The sequence below is a fragment of the Struthio camelus genome, chromosome 1 (assembly GCF_040807025.1).
Source record: "Struthio camelus isolate bStrCam1 chromosome 1, bStrCam1.hap1, whole genome shotgun sequence".
NCBI classification, from domain to species: Eukaryota; Metazoa; Chordata; class Aves; order Struthioniformes; family Struthionidae; genus Struthio; species Struthio camelus.
This window is the reverse complement of record NC_090942.1, coordinates 70,208,096-70,222,681: the sequence shown is the minus strand read 5'-3', so window position 1 is coordinate 70,222,681 and position 14,586 is coordinate 70,208,096. Positions and strand designations below refer to the sequence as shown.

General features: G+C 40.1%; 1 protein-coding gene across 8 annotated transcripts in view; it reads right to left on the bottom strand.

Moving 5' to 3' along the window:
- The window catches only part of CACNA1C (calcium voltage-gated channel subunit alpha1 C), a 451,988-nt gene that overhangs the window by 175,686 nt on the left and 261,716 nt on the right, over positions 1–14,586 (bottom strand). For all 8 annotated transcript variants that reach the window (XM_068947481.1, XM_068947471.1, XM_068947499.1 and 5 more), the window contains exons 6-7: positions 5,561–5,722; positions 2,786–2,982 (exon numbers count right to left, since the gene is read on the bottom strand). In XM_068947481.1, coding sequence (XP_068803582.1) covers positions 2,786–2,982; positions 5,561–5,722 — 359 coding nt within the window. The remainder of the gene's footprint in view (positions 1–2,785; positions 2,983–5,560; positions 5,723–14,586) is intronic.

The window sequence follows — 14,586 nt, the reverse complement described above, 5'->3', positions numbered from 1 at the left end:
TGAGAAGAGGATAGCTTCCTATCTCTGCTCTCTTGGGGAGCTACAACCTGCAATGAATTGTCTACCACAAGTCCACTCTTCCTTGGCTGAAAAAGGCAAATGTCAGGGAATAGAGTTATATATGACTCAGGCTTCACTAAAGAAACAGTGGCTCAAACACATGTTTTAAAAATCTATTTATACCCTACCCCAGTTACTACAATTCTTCCCTTACTCTTTACAGTTGAAATGTTGCATCTTTATAAATTCTTTACTATTTAGAAGTACTCTAAACTTAAGCTAGAATGCCCTTTGCATGGCCTACAAAACTTACTTTATAAACCACAACAGATACAGTTTCAAACATCTATGGATGAAATTGCAGTATGAGTGTTTAAAGATGGTTTCTACATATCAATATTATAGCCACAATGCTTCTCACAGGTGTGCGCTGTAGTAACTGCCCAGTCAACATTTGCCCCCAAAATACCACCGACTTCTTTGCAGAAGGAAATACCCATAGCATCTCAGATACCTACTGTATGGCAAACATTGATCATTGCTGACTTCTAGCCACTTTGCCAATAGAATGTGAAGAGGCAAAAAGTCCCAGAGAGGTAATTGCACTCTTAGGATTGTTTAGGATAGCTTAGTACTGTGTGTCTGTCATATCAGGTGTTCAGGTGTTTACAGTATGAGTCAGCCTTTTATTTCATGACCTTTAAACATAGATGGTATGTTTATTTCTTTATAAACTCAGTTTCTGCCTCCTCCATTACTAAAACTGGATCTGCACTGCTAACTCTAGGTTTTATTTTCATCTAGGAATAACTGGGAACTGATGATAACAAATACTACTTTTGTTTTAAGAAGCAAGCCTTCCCGTAAAGCCATAAAACTAAAATGTCCCTGAAAATAATGACCGTCAATCTGTACTCATTTCAAGTCTCAGTTCATCACACTGTCTTTAAAGGAAAAAAAAAGTTCAGGAAATTAGTGAAAAAGCTGGCTGAATACCAAACAAAAGCCAACTGTTAACATTCAGGCTGCTGTAGGGATGCCATAAAAAATGAGACCATCTGCAGCAGTCATGGTGGAAAATCATTTAGCAGCGTATATATGCCTTTTGGCTTCTCTCATTAGACAACTGATAGCTGAGTTCTGAACAATTCACATCCAATCATGCAAGTGATGCATGAACCCAAAAGTGTGAGGATTCACTGCGTCTTCTGTAAAATGTGCCTTTGGAGAAAATTCTGGTAACTTGTGGATAGGTTTTATGTAAACAAATGGTATACAGTGCCACAGGTGTCTTCATGTTTATTCCTGATATCATTTATTCTCTATTTGCTCTGAACTACCCATAAGTCCTCTCAATCACACAGAGAGAGATGAGCTAAGAACTGGAGGAATGTGAGGGAAATGTGAAAAAAATAGTTATATTATATATAGCCAGAGTTGAACAGCTGAGCAGTTTTGCCCAGTTCCTTTTTCAACTTAACTTCTGTTCTCCTTATTCTATTAATTTATACTCTCATTTCAACTAAAGTCAACTTTTGTGTTCTGAGACTCAGACTCTCCTTGTGTTATGATCTCTGCCCTTTATCTCAAGCTCTAGAAGAAAACTAGAGCCACAATTTTAATCAAAATGTAAGAGGATAAAAGGCAACTGTTAGCTGTTCCACATAGATACTTTATTGCAGATAAGCTAAATTTTCAAAGGAAAATCTTGAAAACTCTAACCCACTGGTCGGCAGAATGTGGCTTCAGGCTTGCGTTTAAGAGAGAAACTGATGTTGATTAACATAGTAAGCTTGCTTCAGTCCAGTGTGTCCTTTTGTGTGCTTTAGATCTTCCCGAGTTAAATTCCATTATGCACTGTAGCACAAGTGCTATTTACACTGGAATTCCTACCATCTTGGAGAACCAGGTGTCATAACGTGTCAGTCTTCCAGTGTAGTTTGTCCTGTATAGACAGGACAAAGCTGTGTTTGAATTAAATTCCTGGACCGTAACATAGCGCTGCCAAAGTTGATGGCAACAGCTGAATCCAGAAAATGTTTTGTCTGATTTACAGTAGAAGACTAAATTTGGTTTTACCTCCTATAATATAGTTGTATTGTCACTGAACTTCCTAGCACAGTAGGAATTACTGCATAGAAACTAAAGATACTGAAACTTCCAGAATTAGGGTAAAAGACAAGTTCATTTTAAATTCTGCATTTAGATAAAGATAAGGTCATGTTTGGACTAACCATACAAACCATGATCTAGATCAGTATCAGAGTTAGGAAGGGGGCAAGAATTGGTATTAGAATAAAATTCAGAATGAAGAGTAGCGCTGGCATGAAGAGAGGTTTGTGAGGCCTTTCTTAAAAGCTGTGAGTAGATCAGTGTAGTGCCTTTGTAACCTTAACGCCACAGGTGAAGCACCCAATTATCCATTTTACAAATACTTCTACATTAGTAATCTGGAGATGTATGAGATAATTCACCCCTGCAAAGAGGGTCTTTACATGACATTCTGGTCAACAAAGGTACATAGCAAATCTTCAAACCAATAAGCCATGTGCAATCTTTCAACATTTTAATACTGATGGTAAATCAACATTTACATTTGATTTAACTATGCCAGATAAAACCTCCTATATCACCCATTAATACTGAGTTAATTAAAGTTCCATGCTAGCAACCATGCTTTGACTATATAGACCAAGAAAAACAAAGATCAAGCTAAAGCAGCAAAGTCTCAACGTTGCTGGAGCACACGAGCAGGCATTTCAACTTATCATTTTCGGATACGTACCCAGTACAGTACATCTGTCCAGCCCTCCATGGTGATGCACTGAAACACCGTCAGCATTGCAAAAGCAAAATTGTCAAAGTTCGTAATGCCGTGCTTAGGTCCCTCCCAGCCTGCTTTGCACTCGGTGCCATTCTGACACTGCCGCCCATGTGCAGACTGGGGAGCACAAGGAGAGGGATCATCTTCTGCAGGTGTATCTTAAATGAGAGGAGGGGGGAAAAGGAGATGAACAGATTTAATTGCTATTCGACACACTGATGAGCAAGGGAAGGATATTTGTTTTTAACAAATGCGTTTTGCAGTGATTTTGACAATTTTTATGAAGACACCCAAGAAATGTATTAATTTTAATTGACAGAGGGATGTTTTGTTTTGCGTCAATTTCTTTTTGTAAAAAAAATGGCCAAGCTGCCAGACTTTACAATCAAAATTGAAATGTACAATTTTTAATGTATATCCTTCTAACAGGAAGAAATAATGCCCTTCAACATAAGACAGAACATTACGTCAAGTCTATTATGTTTCCTTAGACTGAATGCTTATAACCATATTTTCATACTGCAGTCACCTGGCAGACTGGGTTAATCACAGAAAGTAACTGCAGCATCGTAGGTACTGCTGTTGTAGGAGGCTGAGCCCCTGCAGCAGATGGGATTCAGTGCTCTGGAGATAGGATGATATGATGCTGGACCACTGCTAAATTACAGCAGAGAGCCTCTGGAGCTCTGCTCTTTTGGAGGTTAGAAGCTATGTGGCGTTTATCAGTAGCCATGCGGCACTCGGAAGCTCTGTTAAGACTGTAATGCTTGATTATCCATCATTTACTCTGTACAGGTGTTCCCAGAGATCCAGGAACTCATGCAGGAAGCCTATCTAAATGCTTTGGTATGTGAAAAATGCTGCATAAAGCTTTTTTACAAGCACAAAATATCCAGCAATGAGAGCTTTTTTAATATGAGCCTAGTGATACATTTATAACAGATGCAGGTATCTGTGTGCGGGAGAGGGGGTAATGATGTTTGTTTCCTATTTTTTATTGCACAAAACATAATTTTCCAAAAGTTCTGATCATGTTTACACCAAGGCAAGCCAGAAATAGCAATATTAGAATTAGATGCTGTAACGCGTAATAATTGTGTAATAATTGTGTAATGAGTATGTAATAATAACAGTATAGAGGAAGATATATACACTTCAAAGATGTAAAAACAATTGACGAGTCATTATGGCTCTAGCGTCATTTCCAGAAAATAAAATTTGCCAACGTTATAATAGCAGAAAATACAGAACTTCTGAAACAACTTCCTCTTGAATGACATTTTCTTGGTTATGAGCAGAACTGGGTCCTAGTCACTGGCACCCAGAAGCACACAGGGAATCACTGCTGCTCAAGCTGGATAAATCAAATGATAAAGAACAGATGGTAAGACGGGTGAGTGAAAATACAATTGAAGGGACTAATTTGAAAGTTCTTTCCTGAAGGATTTGGTGTAATTCTTCCTATGAACATATCCTTGCTTTATTAGCTGCACTTCTAACCACAGTCACAGCCTGTGATTGAGAAAACAAAAAAGGGTACTGGTCCTCAATTAGATGCTCCTTTTCCCTGATACAGGTTTAAAATGAAGATGTATTTGGGGACTGAACTAATAATAGAGTTTTTAATTTCCACAATGCCAGCTCCAGTTCAGTGTGCTAGTGGTGAAATCACCACTACTTTAGTGTTGCTTGAGCCTCTGGGAGATTCGTTAAAAAACTCAGCTTGGCTTTTAGTGCTAAAGGACCACACTAAAAAGTCCACAACTGGGTTCAGCAAAAATTAACAGTTTTGCTTGTAGCCTTGACAGGCCAGCAACTGAAGTGCCTAAGAACAGAAAGCTAAACTCTCAAGTTTTAGATGTAGTCTCTCTACATCAAAGCTGATTCACATTCAAGGGGCAGAAGAGAGGAACTACCACTCTTGTGAATCCCCAAACACGTACACAGTAGGGAGCAAAGGCCACCCATTTCCAGAGCTAGAATAAATGCTTCGTTATAAGGGAAAAGCCTCTCTCAGAAAATCTTTGTGTATTACCATCTTTCCTTCTCACCTATGCATTTGGTTCGAAGGCACTTATGAACCTGCTCTCCTTGGGCACTTATCTAAAATCCAGCCTCAGGTGGCTTTCATTTGTCTTTGTCTGGTTTGAGCAAAGCATCTCCTATGCCTGCTGTTGCTGCTGCAATGCATTGCTGTCCACGCCCTGGCATGACTAAGTGACCATGATCTCTCCAACACACACAGCTTCTGCATAATGCCTCAGTGTCTTCCACTTGGACTTGGCTCGGCATGTGACTTGGCTCACATGTCCAGATTGTGGAAACTCATTCAAATGGTTTCCTTTCACTGAGAGGGATGAAGTCTGGTAGAAGAGATGAGATGAAAGACAGTAAACCAAATAGTTAACCAGGAAAAGAGATCAATGAAGGAACTGGCCTGTATAATAAAAGTGCAAAAGGATGTTTCTATTCATCCTGGAGTTTTTGTTTCTATGCAGCGGTTAGATCAGCAGCACTGAATTATTGCAGCTTCTAGCACTTCAGGATCCTAACACATGGTTGCTTCATACTAAGTGTTGCCATTTGCACTAGCACTCACAGACTGTCGTATGGCTAGGTAAGAGTTCTCCTGCCAGAACAGGAACACCTGATACTCACTTTGCACTGGTAAAAATCTTTACATAAAAGACAGAAAACCAAGGAAGTGGGCTCCATAGCATATAGCATGCCCCTTACCTATCAGTCCACCTTGCACGTGGTAGCAGGTCTTATGCATCTTCCCCATGAATAACTCCAGTCCAATGATGGCATAGATAATTATGACAAACAGCACCAGCAGGGCAATATGCAACAAGGGGACCATGGCCTTGATAATTGAATTTAAAACCACCTGGAGACCTGCAGAGAGAACAGAAGGAAGCACTTATCAGTGAGAGAACAAAAGTTAGAGAAAGCACCTGGGGGAGCTAAAGCATGGAAAAAACAAAGAACAATCAGAATTGAAGCAGGATAAGAACAACAGTGAGATGTGAAAGGGGGTAAATGCTGGGGTACCTCGGAGCTGCACTCCAAAGTGTGAGGAGGAATGGCAAACTGAAGCCATGCCCCTGCTCGGGTTTTTGGGTCCTTTCAGAGATCAGGCCAGTTCTCTGAGAGAACCTAAACTGTCGAAGGACCACCAAGCTCCTTCTGACTGAGAGTTCCTGGTCCTCTGGGGATATCCTTGCACTTTAGATCCATCTCATCCTACTTTGGTCTGAGTAAATGGAGAGTCAGAACCAGCAGTGCTGGTTTTGCACCAAGATTTAGGGATGACTGCGTAACAGAGCTTGTCCAAGTCCCCAGCAAGGGGTATGAACAAAACGTTACTACATACTTGTTAAGGCATGAGACTTAGGCATGGTATAATTCCTGTTCCTGAGCCAGCTGCATATTTCAAAAATGGCACTGGGAGAGTGACTTGTAGCCTGGCTTGCCAAGGTGATGAGCAGCTGCACCCTCAGATACAGCTGATACAAGCTGCAGAATCATGGGCCTCTCTGTGTCTCCTCCTCACTTGTAAAATCAGAATAACAGAGTTAGCTTCATAAGCCTTGCATTTATGAAGGTCTTAAAGTTATTATTGCTCGTAGCAGTGATGGCATGCTATTAATATTGGATGTACTGAGAGACCCCCTAGGACTCTATAGTCTACAAATAGCCAGATTAGGACAATTACTAGCTCATGATTTTGCAGTAACTGAGAGCCAGAAGCCATTAATGTCTCCTGCAAATGCTGTCATCTCCTCAGAGAAGTTGGTATTAGCTGTGATTTTTGAAAAATGTGATTCATGAGTTGTAAATGTCTGTTATACATCTGCCAAGAGAGTTTGTGGTAATGATTAACTTTAAAAATCTATCATCTAAGATCTTAGATTTTCATTTTTATTGCCTTTTCCCCCGTTTTCCAAATTTAAATACTTTCTAATAAGAGTGACACATTTCTTGACAAGCACTTTACTTGCAGGCAATCCACTTGTCAACTGACAGCTAAGGCTGAGACTTTGCATTTGCTCAGCAGCCATGATGGCATGCAGTAGAAACAATCAAAAGTGGCATTAGCTGTCCGGTCAATAAGATCGTTCACTGTCTGCTAGTAGTCCCAAGTAGGCTACTAGCATCCCTTTAGTCAGAGGGTTTTTTTTTTCAGGTTTCTGCAGTTGGTTCAGCTATCTGTTAATGTTCCATACTACCCTCCAAGGAGGGAGATGTCCAGCATGAAATATTCTGGCTTTCACAAGGAGTTAATGAAATGAAGGATCAAACTGACAGGATCAAAAATTATCCTATACAAGAGTGGGATGTTCTGTTAGTTCAGTTACTCTAGGTACTTACTTTCGATGGGTAATCTCACTAGGGAAGAAACTATTGCTGTGATCACATGGGGCAGCCAACTTTTTTCCCTATTCTTCCTAACTGCTCACCACCTCATTGTCTACTGATTCTACATATATACTTATAATAAACAACAGTCCCAACCAATGTGACTCCACTACTTTAGAGCAGAAGAGAATGTGAGGTTCACTACAAAACAAAAACAATGTCACACCTTCTCCCAAATAATGTAAAACACTGAAAGAAAGTTAGTACAGATGTCAGTGAATCTGAAGAAACAGAAACTTTGTAGATTAAAATATTTGTAGCTGCAAATAAATATACACAAGAGCAAAAAAAGGCCTCCATTTCTAGTGATTTTAGGAGCCTCTTTAATCCTAAATGTAGCCAAGATTACTAGGTCAAGAGTTCTAAGACCAGGTCTTGCATTATTTGCCCTTCATTATTAACTGATTTAACTTTCATCATAGGATTTACCCAAGGATCTTGAGAGGGTATTGAGGACAGATGCAGTGATGAACAAAAAGCTCTCTCATTTTAAAACTGGGTTCATTATCAACCACAGCATTAAAGTGCTGTAGTGTAGTGCATATATTCAGAGAAGATAGTATCAGCACAAACCAACACTGCTTGTGTTAACAAAGCAGTGCTTGTAAAATCAAAGGCTTGCTCCATAAACATGAGAGGGCAAGGTGTATAGAGAGCTAAGGGGAACATGCACCATCAAGAGATTTACAGGAACTTCAGCTAGGTTAATTAGAGTAAAGCTTCTTGAGGGTAATAAACCAACTTTGAAGAGAAGAGGTATTGAATAATGTTAGCACGAATTGATGTGTGTGCTCTGCAGTACCCTACTAGGGCAGTCTGTTTTCAAATCCAGATGATTCCGCTAATTAGCAAGTAGCATATATACATTACCATTCAATTACTCAGAGATTTTCTAAAAGTCGAAAACCACTGACTATGCAGCAACTTTAGAAATGCTCTCTCTAAGAAGATATACCGAATGCTACTTCTAGAGGGTCAAGGGATGTATGCACATCACCATGCTGCTGGCACTGCTGTCAAGCTTATTGCTCCAATATACTTGCTTACCTTATTTTTACCCTACACCTTATTTTTCTCAGTTCAAACAGTCACTTGCAACATGAATAGCTGACACAGGGAATGGAATGAGGAAGCAGGCTTGGACAACCAGCAAAGTTTGTGGTGTAGCAAGGCGGGAGAACGGGGAGAGCAGAAGAATGATGAAAGCAACAGAGGGACAGCCACGGACAGGCAGAACAAACAGAGATACTCTCTTTTTAGGAATAACAAATGCTTCAAAATGCATCAAAACTATGCCCTGAAATCTGAAAAATGCAGATCAATGTTTGGACTGAATAGCAGCTCCAATAGCTGATCAGATACATTTCTGCTCAGGGTAAATCAAGGTGAATCATCGCCTTACAGGCAGTCATAAAACCTTTTTTAGCCAATAGTGACAACTTCTATACACTTTTACATGCTCTTTTCCTGTGCAGAGGAAGACAAGACAGTTGAATTTGCAAAGAAACCACTTCTCTGTTCCAGCTCATGCATGCTCCTAATCACTGCACGCTGCTGCACAAAGATATCACTCAACATGGCTCCTCCTGATACTGGGGCAGTACAGCACCCCCCACCACTTGCCTGTTGCATGCTGTAACACACCACCACACACCATTGGGATTTTCTTCCTTGTGGGGACAGAGGCCTGTGCTCCTTCCTAGCAATGAGCCAAGCAGCTAATCATCGTAATTACATTGGAACGCTTGGTGACCCGACCAGGCTCAAGAGCTAGCCTCTGGATTTCAAGCAGATGATGCTAATAACCACCTCTCCACAGCAGAGCTGATAGCGGTGTTTTTACACTGCTTTACAGAGGCGAGCAAGCAATGCCATCATTGGCCAACCATGAACACAGAGAAACACAAAGCCCTTAACTTATGTGCTGGCAAGTAAATATAGAAAGAAGTATTTTTCAAATATTTGGCATTCTAAATGTACTTATTCATTCGTGGAAGCTCCCTCCATGCACTAGACACTCTCCAGACATCTGTGAAGGCATAGCATCTGCCCTGAGGAGCTCTCTCAGGGCTGGACAAAGAGATAACTGCACAGAGGTTAGAGAAAGTGCCACAAAAGGGATTGTTTGCAGTTTTCCAGCCTGGTCTTTTCTTCTGTTAATAATTGAAGATCTTAAACAGCTCTTAGTATTTATTTTAAAAGCACTTCAGTTTACCTTTAAAAAAAACTCTTGGCTGCATTCTGTTCGCTGACATTGACTCCATAAATGTTTCAGTAAGCAAAATACGTTAATGCCATTCCCTGGGCTCACAGAATTTAGCATTTATCTACCCTGATAAAACATTTTAAATATTTATTGCAAGGGAACAACATTGCTTTTTATGCCAGGTCAAGCCCTTTACAGCCTCTACAGGACTGTGTCAACCCAAAGGTTTAGGGCACCATTGAAGAGTAGGGGGTATGGAAAGAGGGAAGGAAAAGAGCTTGTACAATGCAACATGCATCTGTCTCAAAGCTATGGGAAATACACTATGTTAGGGATGTTGCAGGTGTTTTAGAGTCATTGTTTGGCGCTGTATTTTTCTCTCAGGATGATCCTCAATCATGTGAAGGGCTGGCTGGTGTCTCCTCAGTCCAGCCAGTTACTGAAGAGCGTGCTTATCTGTAAGCATGTAAGTGTCTACACCTAAAGCAAGGGGATTACCTACATACCACATTGTGTACTTACAAGCTCTTTTGGATTTAGACCAATGCTCAGCAAGATGGCACAAAAAAAAAAGCACACCGGACCCAGCTGCTAAAATGCACTTGCCATTGTTGTTCTGTGGAACACATCCAAGGAATATAATGGTAGGCTGGTCTCCGGAAAACAAAACAAAACAAAATAAAAAACCTCACGCACCTGGGCCTTTCCAAGGACAGCACACTCCTGCAATTTCACTTGCCTTTAATTTTGGATCAAACTCGGTTAGCTGGACAGGGTCATTTCTTGTTCTAATCATTTCAATACCTAAACCTTCAGGGAAAATATTTCCTGATTCTGCTCCTTCACTGGTTTATGCAAGGCTGTCTTTTGCCTATACCGTAACACTGCTTGAACCATGAGTATGAACTGGCGCAGTCTCATATGACCTTCTAGGAGTAAGGGAGTAAGAATACAAGGGAAAGCAGAGCACTCTCGACCCGCTCCCCCGTTCCACACGCACACATACGCATGCACACACACACACAAATTTCTTAGCTAAACCAGTGCCAAGGGTGTGGGAGGTAATTATTTTTCTTCTAATACAATTCAGAAGAAAACTACTACTTTCTGCAAGTAAGGAGGAAGCAGGGGAGGAATTGTGACTCAGCACAGTGCCTTATTCAGATCATTTCTGGGAACCACTCTTAAGCAGTGGAGTTTACGCACCTTCCCCAGCCATGAGGTAGCCCTACCGAGAAAGCACTGTTACTTCTGATGCTGCACAAACAAAACGCCACCACAGGATCTCCACTTCCAAAGCACAAGCTATGTAATCAGTAATAGTCCCCAAAGTGAATGTTTATCATTTAATAAACATAGGCATTTGCTACAAAAATGGGAAAACCCCTGAATAGTCATAAATATGAAAGGTTTTATACCAGTTTTAAAGAAAGACTGGAAAATGACAGAGCCTTTATCACAAAAGGACCCACAGTCATGGCAAGATACCCAAGAGGAGAACACGTGGAATGATTTGTGAGAGAAAATTTTGAAGTCTTTCCTCACCAATGTCGCAAAGGGAACTTCGATGGCACAGTTCAGTTAAGGAAGTTCAGTTAAGGATAGCTGTACAGCAACAATTCAGGAAGGTTATCCTTTATCATGTAGCTGAAGTCTAAAAATATTAGTAATAGATTGATGGACAAAGCATATTCCGTGGGTATGGTGCAATGTTCTTGGGGCTGCAGATATCATTTCTATTTCATGAATAACAGAGAAGATCTTGGAACAGGAAGGCAGGGCACAGGACAGAAAACTGGCTGAAAGTCCTGAGAGCAAAGAAAGGCTAGGAAGGACACTTTTCAAGTGGGTAGATAACACCGTATAAACATATACGAGCACACAATTCAAAATCATGTGCTAGACGAATAGAAAAAGAAAGTTTTGGCATCTGTTCCCAATGTTCTCATTCCTCTGTTTTAAAAATGTGTTTTCATTGACTTCTCAAACTGAAATCCACACATACACAAAAGGAGATTGATACAAATGGGCATGATTTAGTGAATATAATTATTTTGTATTTGTGAAGTCTTGCAATACTGCCCTTGCCTCATCCTCTGAGGCGAGAAAGGAATAGCAGAACAAAAACAAAAGCCATAACAAAACCCAACTCTTTCTTCTGGCTCTTTTTCCGCTGGGAAGCAATTCATCTTCAGAGTTCTCTGCTTGTCAGAGTGACCTAACGTCAGCAGCCAAACAATACAGCTTGCCCTCAGCATGGTGGCCACAGAGCCCCAGCTTTTGGCTGTCTGAAGAGGAAGGCTGGATAAATGTAATGACATACAGTGCCTTAGGCTCTTCGCCTCTCTGCTGAAAGAAACCTCTACTTCCACCCATAGGAGAACCCCTCTCCCCTGCTGGAGGGGCTTAGCATGTTTTTACAGCTTTTTGTTCCAAGGACCAACATGTCTGCTTTCTCATGAAATTGCTTGCTGATCAGAAGAGCCAATGCTTATCTCTCCAGTCCCAACACATTAGGTAGCTCCTATAGGCTCAACTTTATCGTCCAGACATTTGAGGTATTTCATCCTAGCTCAGTTTGGCTGAGATGTTGTCCAGGCATGATCTTCTACAGACTTTCAAGGTAAAAACATGGTGTAGTGTCCCTCACATGCAGTTACCTGTGTAGAGAGAAACAGCAAAGCAGCAACCGACTGCATGCTGAAAATTGCACATCATGGTAGAAAGATCATTTTGGTCAAGAACACAAATGAAGTGTTGTAAATTTATTTTGAGGCTACCTTGAACAAAGCCCACTGTAAAGTAGTCTTATGGTGAGAGGGGCAAGGATAAGGTCAGAAATTCACTGTCAGGCAGGGATTCCTAAAGACGGGCTATCTAAGTAAGGTAGGTAGAGTGCACAAAAGAGCCCTGGCATTACCTAGGTCCATAAGGATCAGCTGTCATCCTTTCCCAAGAAGTAGCCTTGATTTTCTGCTGTTTGGAAGATCATAGCCTTTCTGAGAAGACTGCTTTTGTGTTCACCGTGAAGGTTTTGTCTACAATTTGTCTAAATTAGTCACTGTGCAGGATCACAAATAGCGAGAACTTTTATTCAGCCTCCTCCCTGTTCAGCCTCCTCCCTGTACAGCTATGCAAAACCAAAGATAGTCTGGCCTGAAGACCGCACCAGTTCTCAGTGAGATGATCCATCACACTTCCATCTTATTTAACTTTTCCTTGCTCAAACACAGCTGTGTTATAAGACAGCCTTTCAGAGCCAGGCACAGGAGTAAATTTTGGCCCAGTCCTGTGCCACTGGATTCAGCGGGAAAACTGGTATAGGTGTCAAGAAGCTGTATTGCCTTAGTCTAGTGGTCAAGTTAACATGAAAAAAAACCCTGCGAAGTTAAGGAACATCTTAACTGTGATGATGATTAAAGAGATTTCTTTCAGAACTCTAAATGCAGTTTGTACACAGCTGTGCAGCTGTGAATGACTGTACACATTACTGTGTCCAAAGGATGTCATCTTTTGAAATAAGGAACTATGGATACCTGTAACTCTGTTTAAAAGTTAACAAAAGGTTTAAAAGTTAAAGCAGCATAGAAAAAGAAATAGGCTCAAAACCTGGCTTGTGAATACACCTACATTTGAGTGGAGGACTAAAGGCTGTTAGGTTAGAAAGGTTAGAAATACCATTTCAAACTTGCCAAAATCTCAGAGCCACAGTGTTATTTTTACCTGTTTATTCTCATAGAGATGATGTTAGTCCCTTGGGTTCATCACTAAATAAGCGTTACTGTCTTCCAAATAATATTCTTTTAGTTGGCTGAACTCCTTCTCCTGAAACTCCTCCTAACTTTTTACTTGTGAACAGGCTTGAAAAATGGTAAAAGCTAGTAAGGTAACAACTGTTAGCAGTGATCCTGCAAATGTAAAAGTGTATCCAGAGATGATGATATTACAAGTCTTTTTTGGAGAAACATATACTGACAACAGAAATTGATACTTCTGAAGCCCTATGAGAATATAGCTCTTAAAGCCTATCATTACTGGCATACCATCAGCTACGCTAATTTTTACCTTCTTGTGAAAGAAAATGTGCAACAAATACTTACTAAACTCTAAAACTTTTTAGATGCCTATCCACACATAAGTACAGCATTATTTATAACAAAAACAGGCTATATAACTCAGCAGAAGAAAACTCACTCCATCTCTTAATTCTGGATAGTGCCTAATGAGCATAGTTGGGCTAGCATCTGGATAGACATAAAACCACATTTTCAAAAGTGCTGTCATACAGGGTGTTCAGGAGTATTTTGGGAACTTAAAAATAGAAAGATACCTGACAGGGTATTGAAAGAATGAATGTGTTCAAACCACATAATATGTGATCACCACTGTGTTACTGTCTTCATGCACATGTGGGATTTGTTTTTGTGTTCTTAACTGCTGAAAATGCTGCTAATAAAAATGCATGGTCTAATGCTAATATCCTTGAAAGCATATAGCCAGACAAATCCAAACAACTTTGCTTTTTAGTTTTAAGAGCTGAGTTTGGATTTAGGGACTCATTCATTCAGAGGTTAATTAGGCGCATCTCAGAATATCTAAACAACTAGCTTTTTTTCCTACACTAGTAAGACTGCTGCTTTTGATTTTTACAAATCCAATTAGTTTTCATAAAACTCGGTTTGAAGACATCAGATAATAAAATAGCTACAGGGGAAAAAATGCCTTCTGATATAACAAGCAAAACCTCTTTTAGTTCACTAGACAGCTCCAGTATGTTTGGATAGAAAAAGTAATGGTTGCAGTCTTTGCAAAGATGTGTTTGTCATAAGAAAGAATGGTTCTTTATTGATATTTACTTTCTCTGTAACTTTCTTTATGACTTGCACAATTCACAAGATTTCTGTGCAGATTATTAATGTTTTGCTGGAATGCATTGCTACTAAACGTTTATTTACTTGCAATCTGCTTGTACGTATATGAAGCTTTCAAGAAGGAATCATAGGGATCTCTTTCTGAGGAACAGTGAAAATTGAAAAGCTAAATTAAATTCTTTACAGATACCGATGAACATCTGCACATATAAATCTGTGTGGAATTTGGCCCCCTCTAAAGTAAAGTTTTTAAGTGCAATTAA